Genomic DNA, 23,069 nt, shown 5'->3' with positions numbered 1-23,069 from the left:
TAACTTCAGGCAATAATAGTAAGCTATTTCAACTACAGCGTCCCCCCCTAATGTTTACCAACATAAAGACCGCTTAACAGGTCATTGAACTGTCATTGAATGGTTGCACAACTCCACAGCAACACCTGAACCGATCACCAGAATCCAGATATTTTCTCTCTTTGCAGAGCAGATCTCTCTATTTCCAATCAGTCGTGATTGGTTTCTCTTGAGCTCCATGCAGACCTGAGCTCTTTATTTTACAGCCATACATGAACAGCTTTCTCTAAAACATGCCACAATCAAAACATTTTTAATCTTGTTTTGACATTTTCTTGCATCAGATTAAAATCTACAGGTAATAATTTAAAATTGCATCATTAAATCAAGTCAAGTCAAGAATATTTGTATAGCGCTTTTCACAATACAGATTGTATCAAAGCAGCTTCACAGTATTAAATTAAAATAATAATAAAACGTCCATGTTTGGTAATGCTAATCAATAGTATTATTCATTGATTCATTAATTGAATATCCCCAACTGAGCAAGCCAAAGGCAACATTAAGCATGACTATTTATTTATTTTAACATTTTAACAGATTTTATGTCTAATTGAATGGCACTTGGTTTTATAAAAAAGATGACTCCTCAATTGATGGAATGATTTTTTCCATAGGACTTACATTTAATTAGAGACTATGTGCATATATGCCAGGTTTAATGATGTTTCTCTAAACAGTACTGCTTTAGATAGTAATTTTTCCAACCGTGAGAAATATTCACTAGAGTAAAAAGTGTGACAACAACTCTAATCTCCCTATATAATAGCATATATAATATATATAGAATATGATATCAGGTAATATAAGCACATAGTTTTGCTATTGGAAAATAAAAATAAAACGGTTATTACAAAGTAAAACTAAAAACTAAAAAAAGTTTTTGTAATTTAAATAAAGTTAAATTGAAATAAAATATAAATATTAGATGAAAAAACTTAAACTTAAAAAAAACTTGTTGCATTGACAATTAGACATAGGTATAATAAACAAATTGAAGTTGAAGTATACCTAAACTTCTTTTCTTTGTATAAGTGTGCGCAATGTTATTATTTATTATTTATGTATTGCTGAGCGTGAATGAATTTACATAGCGTGAGGCATCCTGTGGCCAGGGTGAGTACTGTAGTTTATGCTAAAAAGGTAAATGTGCGAACACTTTCAAGACAGCAATATTGAGCATTCACTCAATTTCTTATATACTCAAAAAGCAACATTTCAAAGTCAAATACAAAACATACAACGCGGGTCATACAGTGAGTCATTGCAGGATGTGATGCATGGCAATCAGAAATGAAACATGTTTTTTTCAGCCAATGATGTGAGAGAATACTTGCATACATTAGCACATTACCCAATAGTACGTTAGCTGGGCGTGTACGTAAACGCATTGCTCGGTGTTCGTCACTAAAAGCTCTTGGCTCAGTCAGTATTTGGTAGGTGCGTAAAGTGTGGAAATTGAGAAGTTGTCTTCTAGTATTTTTCAAAATAAGGACATTAAACTGATTTAGCTCGACAAGACTGAGATGTTACAGTTTAGGGCTTCAATTGTGCTCAAGGAGTTGATTCAAACCAGCCCTAAGCGTTCGTTCTCTGACATTATAAGGCACAAAAAGACTTTACCAAACGCGTACTGCTTCAGCGCTGCTTATCGGGATGACAGAATATCTAAATTAAAGATTGTCTACAATGGAAGACCTTGTTTTCAGCCTTTAGCTGGGAGAAGATTTCTGTGTACAAAGACCGATGGTGCGATTGAACCCACAGAGCCAGTGAAGAAAGATGAGACCGTCCAGGAAGCGACGGCAGATAAGTACGAAAATGTATTTATTTGTCATTTGGTCATGACGCATGATATGTTCAAGGTTATTGATCAGAAGTATATGGCATGTGTTCAGCACACGCGCCAAATTATACCCGAAAGGCTGACAACGTGGCGCTGTGTGTACACTTTTACAGCAAGTGGGTGGAGAACATGTGTTGTCTATGTCTATATAATCTCTATTTGAATTTGTTTTAGGTCACGTTTACAGTGTTTCTGTAATGTGAAGGACTGACAGTCCAACGTCTTGATGTGACATTGTGTTTTTTAAACGAATCTTTTTAAGTGAGTGAATCGGTCTCGTTCACCTCCATGCACTGACTCGTATTTTCCGTTCATCGAAGTGGCTGTTTTTTGAAGCGCGTGACCCCTGTTCCGTTGTCATGACAAATCGGGTCCTCCCTCGAAATCGGGTCTCCCCAAACTGTCAGTTAACTATTATCCTCCTAAGTATGAATGATATTAGTTTATAATAAGCATAGCTTACTATATAATGCGTACGAAAACACATTAGTGCATAATAAAACCAATTGAACGTAATTTCTTACACTTGATTAACTGTTAATTAATAAATAATAGTCTAATAATAATAGCCTATTAAGTGATTAATTGAACATCATTCATTTGTTTAATTTAATAACTGAAATATTTTGATATTTAACTCATTATTACATTAAAGATGATTGAGAATAATGTGCAAATGTGTGTAAAAACTAAGCTATCTGGCTAATCGCTTATCTGTGTGCTTTGCTAGTATAAGCTAACTAATACGGACATAAATGGTCGTTATAATGTAGTTGAAACAGCATTTATCATAACATGATTTTGGAGGAATTGTAATCAGGCGCTAAAGAGAGTGCCTATTAAAAGCAATTTGAACCAATCCTAAAGGAGACCCGATTTGGGGAATTTGTCACTACACCTTCATCAAAGACCAACTATAGCACGAGCTATATATAAATATGTGATTTCGGAAGCAGCCATAGTTTATGAATTAATCGGCCTTCTCTTTTTTAAAAAATAAAATGAATGAATGACGTATGTTTCGTGAGTGAAATAACCAAAAACATCTAATTTGTGGAACATCTGAACTGGGGCGTTAAAGCTGAAGTCTGCAAGATTTTTGTTGATCATATTCACTGAAACCGACACTATGCTCCGACAGAACAACATAAATCAGCCGGTTTTAGAAAAAACCTGCGCTTCTACCTCCACCTGGAGCGTGTTCTTTGTTTTGCAAAAACCCACCGCTCCCGGTTCTTCTGGTCCAGTCAGCGCAGGGGGGTGTGAGATCTGACTGTCAATCACAGTTCGTGCACACGCCACAGATCCCCCCTCCCCTCTCGCGCACGTTACAATATCACATGCACACGCCTTAAGTTCGCAGGTGTGTTGGATTGTACAAAGCGTGATGGCGGAGAGAAAATTTCCTCGGTTAACAACCAGAGCTAGGAGGTGCAAAACAACCAAAGAAAAGAAAATGATGCTTCGATGCTGAAGAGACGGGCACGTTCACAGAACATCTCTGGCACACATGCACTGACGAGCACAAACTCGATGGGAGGGTACTCACGGTAGTGGGGGAGGGGCATGAGAGTTGTAAACATTCAACATTTTGGCTAAGTCCCCTTTATCTGCTATAACTATAACATAAAACACTATGTAAGTTTGCCAGATCTGGTCACGTTTCTGTAGTTCGAATGAGACATAAGAAATTTGGTTTGCTTTACGTCAAGCGTTACAATAGTCATTATTTTGTTTTTCTTCGTTTCTGATGTCGCAATACATCATACTTTCATGAAATCATGCAACATACTCAGCCTTGTCTGTGGACATCGTTCATTCCAAAGCTGGATAAACAGCGAGTGTGCGTGCGACAGTAGCTGCGGTAGGCTAAATTATTTATGACAGCGATAATGAACAATTCCGCTTCCAACCTGTAGGGCGACCGGCCGCAGAGGAAAACTTCTTTAGTGTTGCTTTAACCCACTAATGTTTACTTTGTGGAAGTTGAAGAGGGGAGTGGCGGCGGCTCTTATCAGCTGCTACATTATGACTCCACACATACGGCAGCTGTGGAATGTCAGTAATGCACTTCCACAAACTGGCAGTGACTAGTGTATGGAGGAGAGATCTGCTACAGTGTTTTCAGTGGAGCATTTATCTCTTATATATAACCAAACTTATTATCCATGTTTATAGATGAACATATCCAGTCTTTTCCTCATGCTCGTCTGTGTGCCTGTGGTTCACACAGTGTGCGTGACTCATCGCTCGTCTGTCCATATGGATTATTTATAAGATGACGCAGAAAGCTCGTGCTGTCCCTGCAGAGAGACTTTAATGGAGAGCTTGATCATCCTCTAATGAATGCCATTCTGTTTCGAGGAGGAGCAAGATGACTTCTGTTTTCCAGACAGTCTGAGACGGAGTAAAATTAATGGTGGTTTTCTGCAAAAAAAAATTAATTTCTCCTGTCCTTGCCTAATATGTTAATGAAAAACGTGGGCATTGTATCAGCTCGCATAATTACAGCATAATCCTGTTTAGTGACGTGTTGAACTTGGACTAATGGGTAATGCAGATTATTACCTGTAAGGTTGTAATTGCATGAATATGGTGTAGCCTACTGGTCGACCGCATCGTGTTGTCAAAATTTAAAAAAATGTGACGATACCACATACCAGTATTTCCCTCTAGCATTTCGAGCGCTGTTGAACGGTTACTTAAACCCCTCTAGACATCTATGTTGAGCGTGTGAATGCAATAGTGGTGCAGGTATTGACGACGTCACTTTGTAGGCCAACTGGCAGTTTGCTAAAAAGCTATAATAAACAAACTAGGCTACACCACGGTCGCATAAATTCATCGTCACCATTACTAAGCTTCTGACACCTCTTTCAGTTTTCATCTAAAAACATTTTCCCAGAACGTTTGAGTTAGAATAGTTTGTTTTAAGAGCACAATTATAACCATAATGATGCTGTAAAAGCGGACTGATCTTACCTTTTCGGCCGGATGACGTTTAATCTCCTCGACAGCCTCTGTAGTCCCATTTAGCCACTTGTTAGCAACCGCCTTTTTCAAGCCATTTAACCGCTTCAAAAAAGCACGAGTGGGGTAATATTGATGTGTTTTATAAGAATAAAACGTGAAAGTTTCTTGAGCTTGTGTTCAACACAGAGACATTTAACCAAAACCCCATTTAAAAAACCCATTGACTTCGGGGGGATGGAACCGGAAGTGCTAAAATGCTAACTCGCTTCTGCGTTTTGGCCTATAAAGTGATGTCATACATGCACCACTCTATGGCCAACCAGAGGTGTTTAAGTATCATCACCTTTTTTTAAATTTCAGTACCGAAGTCGGTACTTTTGACAACACTAATCCCATCCATCCATCCATCCATCCATCCATCCATCCATCCATCCATCCATCCATCCATCCATCCATCCATCCATTCATGCATTCATCCATCCTTCCATCCATCCTTCCATCCATCCTTCCATCCCAAAATACCTCTATATAAACACCAGTTTCAACTATGCAGGCGTTGCCTTGCTGTGTTTACTCATCATCATTAATTGGTTTGATACTTCCAGCGAGAAGCTGTGAGCTGACACGTCCCATTTGAAGCAATCAATTCTGCATTCCTTTGGAAATTAGATATTGATTGTTTTGTTGTCATGGGGATATTCTGTGTATTCATAGTGTTTAAAAAAGGTGAGGAGAGGTGAATGGAAATTTCTGGAGTCTGCTGCTGATGTTATGGGTGAAAGTGAGACCACAGGCGGCTGGTTTGGTCCTGAAGCTGGTCACAGACGCCAGACACATGCTGTCACAGACTCCCAGAGCTACTGCTGTTGCCTTGACAACAAGACTTAACAGGTTATAATGGAGAAAGTGTGAGAGGAATATTTGTTCTGGAATTGCTCTGATATACACTATGATATAGATGTCACTCTGCTTTAAATGCAGGGCTTGACGCTTACTGTTTTCCCAAGGAGCACATGTGCTCCTGAGTTGAAATATGTATGAGCGCATAATTTTTTTTTTTTAATACATGCACTTCAATTCCACACCAGACGTTCTTGAAATGTTTCTTATTCATTACGTTTATTATTATACATTGATTATTAGGTCAACTGGATATTAAACAAATAATGATCATAATTAAATATATTTACTAAACTAAATAAGTTTTCTTTAAAAGCTGCAACAAAAATATTTGATTGACCAGCGTGGTTTGTCCAATCAGAATTTAGAATGAATTTTTAACATTAGTTTAGCTGTTTTCATTCTTTTGCTTTTAGCCTAGTTCTGATGTTTCATAAAGTGTCAATATGAAGATGTTTTTGTTATTTATTTGTTATGAATAATACAATCTTTTCATTTGCGTCCAAGTTCCAAATAAAAAGAGAAAATAATCAAATAATAGTAATAATAATCCTCTTTAAAGTGTAAAGTTCCTTTCATTTGTAAAGTATTTATTTAGATCATTGAAATATGCAGAGATATGCATTACCATGGTTATTTAATATACCGGTAACTACATTGTGGTGGTGGTACAGTATTATACATAGGCTACTATTGAGAGATGAGATGATTATTTTATTATTATTATATATTAATATATTTTATATATTATTACTACTGCACATCACTATTTTCATCATTCTTCATTCTGAAGGTCAGCACACATTTCTCTTATTGATCTGTGAAATGTCAGTTCATCTCTTGGGAATCCCAGAAGGCCTTTCTCTGCTCTCCACCTCTATTAGATTGGCTCTTGTAAAGTGATTTATGGATGGCCTTCCACTTCTATATTCTTTCTTTTAGGTTTTTGTGTCTTGAAACACTGGTCATCATCCTGGTTTCATTCCATTTCACACATTCATAAAGCAGTTAGCTGATTTTTTGTAGTTGTAATGTTTCGTCATGATGGGTGTGGTGGTGACTATATACTGTATCTAGAGCACAGAAATGCTAACATACTCTTGAAAAGCATTCAGTCAGACCAGTTATTTCTAACTGTTAGAACATGTTGTCTTTCATCTTTTATTAATCAGTCTTTGGATATTTTCAGTATGGGTGCAGTTGGTCTGACGGACCTTTGTTTAATATGAGATTCAGACTGGCCCTGTTTCAAAATCTAGTGAGTAAATATTTTACTTGTTATTTGTGTGCAAATTCTGTGTTTTTTTTATCCTTATTAGAATATTGTGCCATTTGCAATATGCTGACAACAAAATCCATATTAAGTCTTGTTGCAAGTGTTTTTTTTGTTTTTTTAATGATATTTGCTAGTTATGTAGAGTTTTCCAAATTGGTCCTTTATTTAATTTAGAAGTAGGCCTGTTGTGATAATCAATATATCCACTTATCGCACAATATATGGACATGACTGCGATAAAGTTTTGGTGGCGCGATGTAGGCTACTGCCCATTGTGTTTACATGCATGTTTGTTTCCACAAAAATGTATTTCTCAAACATTTTAGCCTATCGAGCTGCCCCTGTCATCTTGTTTGTGTCTGAGGCCGTGGAGGACACACACACACACACACACACACACACACACACACACACACACACACACAGACAGAGAGAGAGAGGGAACTGAGTGTATGCGATTACCTGTATCTGTTCTTCTTCTGGTCAAGTCATATATTTGTGGAAAAAAAATCAGTTTGCTCAGTTGTCAGAAGATAAAATATCTCTTTGTCGTAGTATCCTTTCAACCTTTTAGGCTTGAGGGGATTTCCCATGACTGGCATCAACATGTTCAATGCATTGAATCAATCCCAATAATCTCTGTGAAGTGAAACATCAGCTTCAGCGTTACCCAGGTGACGTGTTGATTGTCAATTGAGCCTTGTGAAGTGGCACTCTAAGTTAAATGAATTTCAACGATTTCAACAACTTGTTTAATATATAAATGAATCCGTCTTTTACTATTTTTACGCCTATTCTTAACGGTTCAATGATGACTCGCTCATAAAGACAGTCCCTTACCGTCACCTACTGGTGTAACAATGTAACTGCACTGACTGACTAGTGCTCTTGCCAGTGCTGGTACTTAAAATATCAGCACTTTTGGTAAGCCTCTTATCCAGTCAGATTCGAAAATCAGAATTAACTAATACAAATATAATAATAGCCCAACAAGATTATTTATATTGCAAAATAATAATAATTCAAATATGGTGATTATGCGAACCCCCAAAGAAGACTAGGTTTTAGAACACAGCCATGTTCCTCATTTATCAGCAATGTACAAGTCAATTTCAGTGACATTCTAGCACGCAAACAATTGTTAAGCAATGTGTGTTTTTAATATGACCTTCAGAAGACATCAGTCACTATGTTTTAGTTTTCTCTGTGTAACATGATGCACGGCTCCTTCAGCATGACACGGGTCAACCCTCTCCAGGAGGTGGAAATAACTGAACATGGTGTCAATGAAAATATCTGAGGCAACCAGGGGTTATATCTTTTGACTCTATGGCCTGAAAATAACAAAATAATGGTGTGTTTCTGTGCCAAAACATATGGTCTATGTGCCAAAAGTACAATTTAATGCCATTTGTGCTCTTGATCACCTTTATCAAGCATTTTTTTTGTACTTGAGTCATGATAATTTGTTGTTGGAAAGCCATCCGTGGACTTTTGATTCACCGCTGAGTGACAACTAACCTCCTGTCGCTTGAGCTCTCTCCGGCGGTTCGGATAATTGTCCAAAGCGACAGAGTGTGAAAAATGGGCTGAGCTCTTGTCCTTGTGTGCTGGGAACTTGTTTTCCAAACCAGTGAAGATATTGTCATTGATAAAAATGTTATCAGATTTGTATCATTGTTATAGCAACGATACTACTGTAGATGAATAGATGAATTCATTTCAACTTGTTGAAACTCACATAGCAGCAACCTCTAGTTTCAATAGCTCACCTCTTTTAGGTCGTCTTTGGGATTTTTATTGCTCATTTTGTCACATGCACACATACACTTCTTTGTGAGCTGGGATTTTCTGAATCAGTCAGATTGTTACTTTCAGTTTTCCACTATTGCTGTACATTTCTTAGTTACTGGTTGTCTGGCATGTCAGTAGAATCTAATCCCTCAATAAACAAAAGTCTGTCTACAAATTACTAGGATTTTCAGCACAAAGTGTGAATGAACATGAAGATGTGATACCTGCAATTAAAGTTATTATCTGACAAGTTGATCTGCCAGCCCTCTGTCAGGCAGGTGCTGTAAAGTTATCTGACATCTGAAACCCGCAGTGAATGTTCTTCTGAATTGCACGTGGGGCAGAGGTGCATGCTTTCACAACCCCAAGGGCCTCACAGAGGTGCAACCGAAGTTTTCACAATCCTCCAGAGAGCTTCACATGACACTTGGTAGTTGACACAGCACCGTAACATTGGAATAATTTCCAAGTCATTTTTAAAATGATAATGGTGGGGCAAAAACAATTACCCATAATCCAATTACTTTTTACTTGAGATTTTTTACACAATGTTGTAGGGTTGAGCAATATAGCCATTAATCAAATCAGTATATTACAATTATTTCTGAAGGATCATGTGACACTGAAGACTGTAGTAAGAATGCTGAAAATTCATAAATTACATTTTAAAATATAAAATATTTGTCATGTTATTTTAAATTGTATTAATATTTCTAAATACCATTGGTTTGACATACTATTTTTGATTTTATATATATATATATATATATATATATATATATACCCTTGGTGAGCATATAAGAGACTTCTATCAAAAAATTGGTTTAAAAAATCTTACCGATCACAAGCTTTTGAATGATAGTGTAGCTAAAAGTGCTCTCTATTTTTACTTTATTTACTATGAAAGGAACCATAATATAGCCTAGGCCTAGCCATACAACTAAGTAGATTTACATTTTTATTGCAAGTAAATTGCGATAAAAATCTAGTAAAATATTTGTCACGTTAGTTATTCCAAATGAACATACTGAAAAATTATGTTGAATGATTTATTTATATGCACCGAAATACTGTATCAATTCATAGTAGGTCAGTAATATTTACCCAACTACCCACATACAATTTAATTTATAAAAAATGCCAAACACCTTTGATTCTGGGTGAAATAAATCTTTTGAATTGATTCACTTAAACGGACAGTTTAAATTAATTCAAGGAAATGAACTTTTCAACTCTGGTGTTTTTGTTATGGTAAACATCCCTGTCTCAATGCTCTCATACTCATAAGTTTTGAGACAAGGAAAGATTGTAGAGCTAGTCCGTTTTACAGTGTTTAGTTGCATTCAATCTTTGGAGAATGACTCTGTATTTTAAAATCGCAGAGCTAAATTCTCTCCTCACCTACAGTACCTGTATCCAGAATACATATTTCCACTTGGCACAAGGTTTAGATGAAAACACCGCTGTCAGCAGCAGTAATTGTAGAACACAGTCTGTCCTGTCCATATCCCCCACCTGCCCCATGCACTCTGAAAAACAAACACTATACCCTGAGCCTATGGCCATACAGTGGCTAATGCACCAGGTTTGTTTCAGTCTTCACTGAGAGCTGTCAGCTGAACATAATTTAGACGGCAGCTTTATAGGTTACAGCATCTGTCGATGGAAAGCAAGTTATTAAACCGTTTTTAAGGATGTTTCATAACAAATTTATACTCTAGTAACCAGGGTACTCTAGTGCATGCTCTATTATACCCCAAAATGAAAATGGTCATGCTTCTCAAGGTATTGACTAACTGATGTAGTATTGTTCTCACTTCCCATACGTACAGCAGGGTTGGATGGGCATCTAATGGCTCTCTTGAGGACAGTATAACTACCATGTTACTCATCCAGACAATGGACCAGATTTATCAGACAGTGTTTGGATGGGCAACTGTTTGTCACAATCCAGAAGGTTTGGATCTTTCAGTTCCAAATTACTTCCTGGCGCTTTGAGTGAAAATTCCACTGTGGATTATTTATTAATATCAGCCTTCATCTTGCTTAGTGACCATAACATAAAACATGTTTTTTTTTCAACTGTGATAACTAATGTGCTCATTGACACTGCTATTTATATAGCACATTTCCCGTTATGAATTATACCACTGGGTCAGACTCAGATTGCTTTCACACCTCAAGAGAACTGCCCAATAGTTCGCTTGCAATTGGGCCGAGACCACCTTGTTCAGGCGGTCTCGGAGTCGTCGGAACGATTGTTTTGGTGCGGATCCAATTGTTGTTTACATATACCTGAACAAAGCAAGGGAGAAAACGCACCAGGTTCTGAAACAAACTCTCAGGTGTGAAAGCACTCTTATTTGTATCTTCACAACTTGTTTATTTTTTTCATTATTATTATTATTGAACAGCTACTTGTAAAATCAGCTTTTCCTCTAATGCAAGTAGCAAAATTCATTATCAATTCATATTATTGGTGTATACTTTGTGATGCATTGAAGTCAAGACCTCCTGTTGAAGAATCTTTTGATCGAGGACCTGATGGGAACTCGGTTGATTTGAAATATCGGCCTTCCCTGTACAAGTTCACAGATAGGAAGAACATAAGCCATAGGCTAAATAGCATCAATTGTCCATTAAAATCCACCATGAAGTTTAATACACTCTGAGGGTCAAGCTGTTTAGACCAATAAACCAATACACAACTGTTAAACTTGCACAGTGTGCAGTAAACGCATTCAAATGCCATGTGACCACTGGTGTAATGAAGAAAAACGGGAAGTTCTAGATAGTTAGATGGTGAATACGTATTTTCAGTTTCATATTGCCTCATCTCTGGGAATATACTTCCTCTTCTGTGTGTTTTGGCATAAATGTGATCAATGCAAGGTCAGTTTATCTAATGCTTTTGTCCTTTTTCCTTGTGAATGACGGCCCTTGCCCGGAATGGCTGAGTCATTTGTGAGCATTTATCCAGGAGACTTTGGTGCTACAATGCAAGTTATGTCTGGTTCCTTTAGTTTAAGCCCATCACTGACCATTATTAACCAGTTACAAGCTTTAAAGCTGACCTTACCCAATAGAAATGACAAAGGCTAAAGGTGTTGAATGTGTTGTCAAAAAGGCCAACATAATCTTTGTGATCTACATATGCATTGTGATCTAATCTCCCTTGAAACGTGGAGGAAATAGCCTATATAGTGTTTGAGGCTTGCCAAAGTTAGTTTTTAACTAGCTTTAAACTATGTAATTTTCTTGGATAAAATGGTTCCACACTGTTTTTTTATGCTGTATGCTTCATATTTTCATATTCTCAACTGTTTCTCCACCATTGACAGAATTTTCCAGCAATCCATGTTTTAACTGTTAAACGGTAGAAGTTAAAGGCCGTGTTGCAGGTTAAATTTTTCAACGAATTTGTGCAATTTGCTTGTTGGTAATGAACATTTAAAATGTTATCCGTTGTATTTTATGTTGTTGGGTATCACAAAACGGAATATAATACGAAAAAGTAGGTACTATCTTACAGCGCCAACGATTCCCCTTTCCGCCACAATGCATTCCATGACGTCACCTTGGGGAGAGAGTTTACCAAAGCCCGCCTGGAGAGCGCTGAGAGCGACTAGAGAGACGAGTAGTAGACGAGAGTATTCAGATTACGCAGATTATAGAACATGATCATTGTCTATACAACACATCTATAGTCACCTATAACTGTTTAAGTTGGTTCATAAGACTTCGTGAAAAAAGTAAACAAACAATTAACATAGGCTACTCGTGCGTGCTGGCTTGAAGGGGACCATGATCCTGCGATGTGTGTATGCTACTTCAGCACAGACGGGTTCAGGCAGCATGCATTCAGTCACATATGTCGCGGGGTGAGCTCCTCAACCAGCGACCAAAACGCACTCACTGCCCTACAGCACAAGCTTTCCAGCGCAGTTTCCACGGGATGGCACCGCCCGCGCGAGCACCTGCCAAACACCGTGACAGACACGCGGCGGCTACGTGTGCAACAACATTTTCACCGGAGGAAGAGAAACGCCCATATAGCTAGCACGATGCCTTCTATTTATAGATGACAAAGACAAAGTTTACCAGTACTATGACAAAGGCTACCGGTACTTATCTGAACTAACGTCATGATCACCGCCACTATAAAGAAAACGTTGATTTTTCACTCGGTGCTATTCAATGACAGTAAAAAAAATATGTGTCGTTATCTCATTGCTGCGTTGCTAAATGATAGCAACTCACCAGGACACTTCAACTCTACACTCATTCTCCTCGGACCATGCATTTCATCGGCTTTGACGGCCATCAGGCTAGCTTTTTTTTTTTTTTTTTTTTTTTTTTAAATTTCTAGGCCATCAGGCTAGCTTTCCTCCACTTCTCCCCAACGTGACGTCATCACCCGAATTGCGTGAAAAAAAACGTTAATACCAAAAACGTAAAAAACTGGTATTTAAGACCATTTTTGAGACATTTTAAAAATGATATACTTATCTTGAGTGATTTATGTACCCATTAATCGACAGTGGTGGTTAACCTGCAACATGGCCTTTAAACAGCGCTATTATGCATCTCCTGAAAGAGTGAATCTCTGGATCAAAACACAGGCGAAGAAGCAGAAACAAGCGAAAGAAGCATTGCATGTAAAATAACGTGATCATCAATTGTCAACAGCATATATAAATCAAAACTGCCTAACGTTACCGAATGAAATGTCGACCCAGGACGAGGTATATGACTGTGAAGCTTTAGGGGGAAAAGCGGGGGAAAGAGTTAACAGATTAAGATGATGGTTATTATAGTGCCCCAATCATGTACACATGTAAATTACTGTAAATTATTAAACCATCAATTTAACTCTCATTAGTTGTTTGTTGTTAAATAAATATTTTGAACCGATTGCATTGGTCAAACAAATTGTTGTCGGTTACTGACTTATCAGTACCGCCCACATTCTAATTATTATTTGAAAAAGATCACGAATATCATAATTTAGTAATTTTTATTTAATTAATTTAAATTTGTGATTTTAATAAAATTTACATTAAAATATTTACACAAGAATCTTGATTATTTATTTAAATAGTGCTGCTTTAAAATAAACCCAAGTTCCCTGCTGTCAAGTGACCGTCTCTGCACAGCCTGTGGTTTTCGGTTACGTGCTGGGTTTGTCTTCTCTGAGCTGTCAGTGGTGTGTAAATAGGCGCGTAATGTTTGTTTTATTAAGTCTGCTGGAGGGCGATGAGCTATCAGGCGCTCTGAGAATCCCTGGAATCCCATTTAGGGTCACATACTGCAGAGACGAAGAGACAATCGACAAAAGGAGAGGAGAATGGGCCAGATTCAGACAGATGTGCTGTTTTCTAACTCATAGACTTTTAGTGCTAATTAGATACCAAAGGGCCGGTGTCGATGATTTCCCTTTTTTAGATATTTTGTTTTTCATTAGACAGAACTACAAACCTACTGTTTCAGCTGAAAGCTGATCCCGCGATTCTGATAATCACATAATTGATTTTGAATCGCATAACGTAGTTTGTACTTCAAGTGACCTCACTTCAAATGAAATCAAAGTTCATCAGTTCTTTGTCTGCATCCTACATAATAAATCAATTTAATTGAAAAAACAAAAAAAACAAAAAAACATACATACATTTTTTGCATTATGACTGTTTGTGGGCATCATCAGATATTTGTGTGTAACTTTTTTTGTTTATAGTTTATTTTTCTGCTTTATCTTTTATAAAATTCTCTTTTACTTGCACTTACTCTTACAGTAATGTATGTTCCATACGTATTTTGTGGCAAAATGTATTTCCACAGCAAATAGTGTCAGCTAATCCATCATTTTGCGGGGCCAGACAGGCAGTAAACATTAAAATACTTAAAGTATCAGACGCAAGACAAATACTTGTCGTCTGCATGAGACTGATGTGATAGTATCTGTGTAAGTTTATACCCAATCGTTTCAATTTCATGACAATGTAAAACCAATTAACCCTGTATTTTGGCATGAATATCTGAAAAATATTTGTCATAACTGTCTATGTGCTGTCAACATGAAGGGAACTTGCATCATTAAAGCATAACCAGAAGTTCAAACACTTAAAACAGTAGTCCCACCTAAGAAAACACAATTTATAGCTTTATAGCTTTATAGCTATAGTTAACTGCTTTTATTGAATTATTCATAGTAAGTGCCTGCTTTACTTTATGAATTTATATATATGTGGCCCCATATAAAGTCAGGTTTGAGTTGAAATGATTCTCTGTGCTAATCAGTTATGCCAAATTTATCAACAGCCTTTTTTTTTTACCTGAAACATTCCTAATAATGTATACATAATAAATAAACACTAACATTTGGGGTTAGGATTACTGACCCCAACTTCTAAACAGTATTATTTATACTTTTTTTTTTTTTTTAAAGAAGCAAACGCAACTGAATTTAGTACATTATACATAATGAAAGGCTCTTGATTATATTTTCTCAGCATTTTAAGTTTGTCATAATTGATTGATCTGTTTGTTGTATGTTTCTCATTCATTCTGCATGTTTTTCTCTCCCTCGTTGCTCTGCCTGCTGTTTGTTTGTGTGTAAGTATGATTTGAATTGTCACTTCCAATCTTTCACCTCTAGTCTAACCATATCAATCCTTTCTCAACAACTTTCATTTCTCTGTTTCATTATCCTCACAAATGAACCCTAGTGATCAAAACCACCGTTTATCAGTACCCATTCATCCCATGAAACCTTTAGATGTGTCCTCAAATAAAATGCATTCAGATGAAACATAATCTCTAGGAAAATGAATAGAGCTTATGGAAATGAAGTTTGGGAAAGGGCAGTTGTAGTTCTGGAAATGTTATTAGTGTGTGGTGTGGTGTAGTGGGAAAGGTTGGTGAGAGGATGTTTTGGTAGGAAATACAGTCCTGGCCAGACTGTGTTGTGGCTCAGTGCCACAGCAGCTTATGCAGAGCTCCATTAGACTCCAAGCCATAGCCATCTAAATGTGATAATGCAACGACTCTTAACGGCTCAAGTTAGGTCGGCTCTTAATAGAACTTGGCAAAAGTGAGTCTGACTCTGCACTCCTGTATTGCACAATGCTTATGTGTGTTTGCTTTGCAGAAGACCTGTAACATGATCTTTGTAGATATCAGCACAGTTTGAATATACGTGTTGTCATATTTTAATGGAAACACTAAATAGACATTTTATTGATAATTAACTAATACTAATTTATTATATTTATTTATTACATATTAGAAATAGCCTATATGTATATGTCCTCCTGTCCCAACATCCTATTTTAAAAGGAAATCCGCCGACACATGAATTATATCAAGAAATATCATTGGCTTTTTAACTCTTCACTGACTGATTCCTTTTTCTGTTAAACTTTGTTGCATGGCTCTGTTTCTCTGCAATAGGTTTTTCTTCTGAATTTAACCACAATTAACCAAATATTATAGTGTTCACTTCAAATACAATCCAGGCTGACCTAATGTCATATCCTGTGACTGCAGTTTCTGTCATGGTAAAGGTCATTTTCTAAAGTCAGATCACTTAGTGCCAATGCTGTTTTCTCTCTTGTCCCAGGAGAAGGAAGGCTGGCATTCTGCCCAGCTTGGAGGACCTGCTGTTTTACAGTATTGCCGAAGGCCAGGAGAGGATCCCAGCTCACAAATTCATTACCGTGAGTGACAGCACTCCCCTTTCCACATGTTTAAATGCACAGGGACAGATATTATTGGCTGTAGCATGGTTTGTTTACATCTCCTGCTAGTAGGTCACCTGTTCCTTGCAATAGTATGACCGAAGGGAGGACTGATGGGGTCAGTGTGTACAGTTACTGATGTGTTGTTGCTGTTATCAGCGCCTCTAAATGGGGCACAGAGCCATATTTTATTACACCAAGGCTATTTTATCTAACCTGGCTGACAAAGAATGTAAAACTGACTGATAAGAGTGTTTTGGTTAATGATAGTAATGAGTAATCACATTGAAAATGAGCTGTTAACTCTTATTTGTGCTCATGGAAATCTCTTGTTTATGTGCGCATTCAGGCACTGAAGGCCACTGGACTTCGAACGGGAGATCCACGGCTGAAAGAATGTATGGACATGTTGAAAGTCACCCTCAAATCCACGGCAGATGGCGTAATGCTGGACCGACATCTGTTCAAAAAGTAAGATGCCACTGTTTTTAATGTGCTGTAGTATATTCAGGATATATGCACGCCACGGTCATGGAAAAAGCTGGAAATTTTGCAGGCCTGGAAAGATTAGGAAAATACATTAAAAAAAAGCATTAAGCAGCTCTGATTGTTTGTACACTACTGGTCAAAGGTTTGGGGTCAGTAAGATTTTTTTTCTTAAAATGTTGTTGAAAGACATCTCTTATGCTCACCAAGGCTGCATTTATTTGATCAAAAATACAGTAAAAAATAAATAACAGTATTCTAAAATATTATTACAATTTAAAATAACTGTTTTCTTTTTTAACATATTCAGATGTTTGAATTTGTGAAATATCACCTTTCCATATACCCTAATTAAAAATGGCTTTGACCAGGATGAATGTCAGTGCTGGTTTTGCTGGTTCAGTGCTGATCTAGCTGGTGGTTAATAGGAAAAATGTTGGTGGACCAGCATGAATGTTTCCTGGTGAATCTGGTTGATCATCAAACCAATTATTTAGATGGTTAAGAAGTCAAGCACATTGCATACAGTGTATATACTAGGTATTATGTACTGCAGAACTATTAGTATGGTCGTATAATTGCACCTATCATTACTATAACTATATTTAGCCCAAATGCAGTTTCCCTGGTAATTCAAGGTAAGAAATAAAAAAATTCTCAGCTAAAATATCACCCTGCATGTGAAAAGAGAGAGAGAGAGAAAAAAAGTGCTTTCTCCTTACAAGGTTTTGTTTAACAGGATTCTGCTTGTAACTGATGACCTCTGTGTGGACCTTTCTGCTGACAAACACATCAGGATTTTATAACACATTTAGATAATACACATAGGTGATTGATTGCATATATTATACTTTGCATAAGAGTTGTGGTTGCATCTTATTGATAGTTGGTAATCGCTGTCTTTTGGCAACACAAGCGATCCCTGACAATCTGCTCCCTCTAGCTTTGTGTCACTCGTCTGGCATGATCCATAAACGCCTCCCTCCATAACCAGCCTGATAGATGTCTGTTTTTCAGCTTCTCTGCTGTTGGTGCTGTGTTTACCGCCCCGGTCGATCTGGCTGCTACTGACAGCTTCGTTACAGACTGAAAAGATAGATGTAGTGGTGTCAGCTTGTAGAGGCTTGATAGATTATGGCAGTGCAACCTTGCATGGCGGACAAGGCCAAAAAGAGACTGAGAGAGATGGTATTTGGAATTGAATACTACTTTAAGTTGCATTTTGTCCCCCCTAATTTAACCATTTTAAACTAAATGAACAGAGCTTTTGAAACGCATGATTAAAAATTTCACTCTGTAAACAAAGCTGTTTTATTCTCAATCAACACAGATGCACAAAAATTGTATCTAAAAATTTGACTGACGTGTGCAGTATGAGAAACATGGGTGAAAAAGAATAACAAAAGAAAGATAAAATGCTCTTTGGTGACTTAGCTGCAGTTCTTAAACCAAATTCATGCATTTATCATGCATCTGTGTTAATGTGAAGCCCAAGACCACTGGGACGAAGAAAAGCCACTGAAATGAAACCAAGCACTTTACCAAGCATTATACAGTATATACGGCTCCGATACTGCATACACTTGCTGTTTTAAAAAAATAAATAAATTAGTAAATGAAACCATTTGTGAAATGGAACAATAAACATAAAATTCAAACAACAATGTGCTGCATTGCTGTCACGAATACTCATTACATTACATTTTTAATTTAGTGTGTGGTGTCCAATTATTATCTTGAAGAAAAAAACACCCCAGGCCAGATGATTTCACATTTTGAAATAGAATATTCTGTAAAAAAAAAAAAAAAAAATCTTTATTCGATTAAATAATTAATCAAGACAAACTGTTCAAAATATGTGGTCTTTTACTTTAAGAAGTCAAGTGGGGCTCATTGCCACCATGTGCTCTGAGGTACGATGCACATTTTTTGCAAAAGTGGTAGGATATCCAGGTTTTCTATGACTACAGATTGTATGGTGCACAGTAGTATACATACTGCAGAAATAGCTAGTATGCGATGCTAGTATGCTATTCCAAACAGATTGGTTCCTCTCTAGCTTCTTCTGCCCTACAGATACAAGTAATACATTATCTTTTGAAAATTCACAACCACATAAATCTGAGCAGCAGCACAGTGCACAGCTATTTTTAACTTGTCTGTCTGTTCAGGGACCTTGGTGAAGCAACTGGACCAATATTTCAGACGCAATCTTAGGGGACGTTTGAGTTTATGATGCCTGTGAACGATGTACTTTCCTCTGCTGCAGTGGAAGTGAATCACCCAGCTCTGTGAAACCAGCCATGGCTTCCTCTCTCACACCATAGATGTTTTGACATTTTACAATAGATCTTTCATGTTTCAGTGGGAAATGTGCATTGGAACAGATTCAGCATTTTTCTCCTCTACCTTTTGATCAAAGTGGAAATAAACATTTAGCTTCTTGAGGAGGGAGCGTAAACGATTGCTTAAAGAAAGACTGTTTGTAATGTGTGTTGCATTGATTCTTGAGGGCTGTAATTTGTACAAAAGTGTTACTACGGTATTATCATTTGTCTCCCTAAAATGCACAACTTTGATGGCATAAATTAGCCAGTTTATGCAGATAATTGGTCATATGGTGGAGTTAATGTTTTATTAGTTATGTCAAATTTAAGTAACAAATTAATCTCAGTGATGTTTGTCCTATAATTACTCGGGAGGAAATAATTACACAGATAGACAAAAATACATACTTTCCCACATAAATGCAGAGCAAGCCACTAGTAGGTATACATTCTTCAGCTCTGTGGTGCTCTTGTTTGTTCAGGTGTGTCCAGAGCAACATTGTTCTCCTAACCCAGGCCTTCCGGAAAAAGTTTGTCATCCCTGATTTCCAGACTTTCGCCTCCAACATCGATACACTTTATGAGAAAGGCCGTAATCTTTCCGGTGGCCTGGTAAGATTAGAGAAATGGAAATAATAACTAAACTAAAATGTTTTTTTTTTCTGCTTGATACAGCCTTTGTTTCTGCTCACCTCTTTCTTTTGCTCACAGGTTGCTGACTACATTCCCCAACTTGCCAAATTCAGCCCAGATCTGTGGGCCGTTTCCCTTTGCACAGTAGATGGACAAAGGTATGAATCCTACAGCTTCATCTACTGACAGGAACTACCGGTACTTATTTTAGCATGAGATTTAGATTATTTTAGGTTCATATACTGAGAGGAACTGGGTTTTTTTAATTATTTTTTTACCATCAATGAATAGTTTCACTGCATTTTTCACTTAAAAATATTTGAACTGGAGTTGTAGCATTTTCATATTTCAAGCTTGGATAATCCATTTGGGTATTTATTAACCAAACCACTTGATACGCGCTATCACTCACCATTCACTATGTACATTATGACAAGTACCGGAAATACTTCATATATATTGGTCACAAAACCATCAGATAAAGTGGCTGCTAATCTTATCACTCAGTAAATGCTCCAATATTCTCCTGGACTAGTCATCGAGTGGAGAAAAAACATGCTAAATGTCTATGTTAAGCCTCTATGTTTGAATTATTGATAACAGGACTATAAACTCAGTCATTAATGATTCCCTTAATACTTAGACCCGTGTGTCATGGTACATCCTTTGATCTCTGATAAGGACATAGATAGTCTGTATGTTTTACCTCATGCTATAGAATTTGTTGTAAAGATACATGGAGTGTCTGTATAGCTCTGTAGTGATTGCTATGTCCATTCACCTGTTACACAATAACTAGCTCTTTTAGTCAACAACACTGCCAGAGCCTTGACCTATTGACAGAAATTGATGGAATGACTTCACTTTGTTCTTTTCTGATCTTTACACAAAATGTAACTTTTTAAAAGTTGTTTACTAAATGAAATAAATAGAAAACTACATACAACAACAGCTCATACTCTGAAATGTGTTGTTACATAATAACACATTCACAATTTGAATCCCAAACAACCCTCCCAAAAAAACAAGAAAACAAAACAAGATCGATAACATGATCACTGCATATTGACAGGGTTTTTCCTGCATTGAAAATACTTTGGGAGCTGCCAAAATTAATCTTTGTCCCACCAAAGATTTATTGAATTTTTGAATGTGAGCATATCTGCTGTTCTGCAGTACCGGTGCTCCTGTGAGTGTTTTCTATTTACAGCAAGGTTTCTATTTACAACATGTTTTTGCAGCGTTGAGCTTTGTAGCCAATCACAAAAATATCTGTTGAGTGTGTGAACGCAGTGGCCAATCAGATTGTCAGAATCCGCTCAACACAGTCTCGGCAGTTTGTCTCGGCAAGAGTTCTGCACGGTTGCGAATCCTTTAATTATATCATATTTATGTCCTTTTGTATATAAGTTTTCCTTATACAAACTATAAACACGATGTCAATAAGATATTCATTGCATAGCATAGACAGCTTCAGTGATTATAATGGGAGAGATATTTGCTCGGTTTCTGTATATACAAATATATTTTTCACGCTGCTAACTACACATTGCAAAGTTTCTGGTTTGACAACCGTATTTAAATGCGTGATTGAATCCGATTGACAGCGATGACCATCGCAATGGACAGAACAAAACAATCTGATACTGTATGTCAAATGATCTGTGCATTAAGCCTTGGAGTGTAAATGCAAAATAATAGACCTGCCTTTTTTTTCTTTTTTTTTCTACTGTAACTTTTCAAATCAGTCACTCAGGGACTTTTTACATATACATTTACAGATTTTTAAATATAAAACTATTCTAAGAACTTTGTTTTATGATCTGTCCTGACAGTGATTATTTTTTATTTCATGAATAAATAGGATAAGTTCACATGCGTAGGGTACTTTGACCGTAATGACCGTGCCCGTCCACCACCAAAGACCATTTTTGACCCTGGAAAAACCCTGATTGATACCACTATATTATGTTTTCTTATTGTATTTAGAGAGAGCGAAAAGTGGTGTGTTTGTCCGAACATCTTCATATCATGTTAGAATCACAGTGTGCCCTTTAGGTTCAGCTTCCTTTATTCTTTTGTTTGTTTGCTTATGTGGACCATAGGATGATATCTCTGGTTCTGATCTCTGTTTACTCCGTTACACAGACACACAGTGGGTGACACTAAAGTGCCATTTTGCCTGCAGTCGTGCGTGAAGCCGCTCAAGTACGCTATTGCTGTGCACGACCACGGCACTGAATATGTGCACCGGTTCATTGGGAAAGAACCCAGTGGCTTACGCTTCAACAAGCTCTTCCTGGATGAGGACGGTAAGAAATAAAACCATCAGCTTACACATGACTGCTTGCTTCTATAATCAGGGAATAGTGTCTGCATGCGTCTTACATTTTAAACATGTAAGGAACATAAGACATTTTTTTTTCCCACAGATAAACCCCATAACCCAATGGTGAACGCTGGTGCAATCGTGTGTACCTCTCTTATTAAGGTAAGCATCTTCCACTTGTTTTTTATTTCATTTTCATGTTAGTAATTGCTTTTGACTACTTCTCCTAACTGTACTCACATTTACCTAATTTGATTTAGCCAGAACAGAATATTTGGTATTGCCCGAATGTTGTTGATAAAGGTTACATGTGCAGTAATGATATTTAGAGGTTTTGGTTGTAGTTGTATTTTATAGACTGTATGAATAATTACTTGTGAGCAATGCTGCCTAGACTAAGACCAACTGATCACCAGTGTGTATTTTAGGTGGTGCTTGTCTTTTCTGTGTTTTAATTACTGTACACAGTACACCTACTCAAGGCCTCCACTTTCATTTCAACTACAATATGTGGAGATCATCCCGTTTTCAGGACCATTCTTGTTAGAAGTCTGTTTGCAATGAATTTCAAGTAAAATTCATCCAGACTTTCTATCCTCCACATTTTTTTACACCCTCTCTTGTCACTTGGGCTGGGCGATATAGCTAAATAATATGTAACCTCATAAATATATTGTATTTCTAAGTTTAGATTTATATAAATTAGGCATTTTTTGAGCGTTGCAGAAAA

General features: G+C 37.1%; 1 protein-coding gene across 6 annotated transcripts in view; it reads left to right on the top strand.

Moving 5' to 3' along the window:
- The first annotated feature begins 1,406 nt into the window (after window positions 1-1,406).
- The window catches only part of glsb (glutaminase b), a 49,202-nt gene continuing 27,539 nt past the window's right edge, over window positions 1,407-23,069 (top strand). For 2 of the 6 annotated variants that reach the window (XM_079618093.1, XM_079618092.1), the window contains exons 1-7: window positions 1,429-1,852; window positions 16,447-16,543; window positions 16,914-17,035; window positions 19,860-19,989; window positions 20,089-20,168; window positions 22,159-22,322; window positions 22,443-22,501. In XM_079618093.1, the coding sequence (XP_079474219.1) occupies window positions 1,566-1,852; window positions 16,447-16,543; window positions 16,914-17,035; window positions 19,860-19,989; window positions 20,089-20,168; window positions 22,159-22,322; window positions 22,443-22,501 (939 nt within the window). In that variant the 5' untranslated portion in view covers window positions 1,429-1,565. Of the gene's footprint in view, window positions 1,853-16,446; window positions 16,544-16,913; window positions 17,036-19,859; window positions 19,990-20,088; window positions 20,169-22,158; window positions 22,323-22,442; window positions 22,502-23,069 lie in introns of all 6 variants that reach the window. The other 4 variants (XM_079618090.1, XM_079618091.1, XM_079618094.1 and 1 more) reach the window with 4 other exon arrangements.

The sequence above is a fragment of the Phoxinus phoxinus genome (genome assembly GCF_949152265.1).
Source record: "Phoxinus phoxinus genome assembly, chromosome: 7".
Classification (NCBI taxonomy): Eukaryota; Metazoa; Chordata; class Actinopteri; order Cypriniformes; family Leuciscidae; genus Phoxinus; species Phoxinus phoxinus.
The sequence above is the reverse complement of the archived record's forward strand: the minus strand, read 5'-3'. Positions and strand labels throughout refer to the sequence as shown.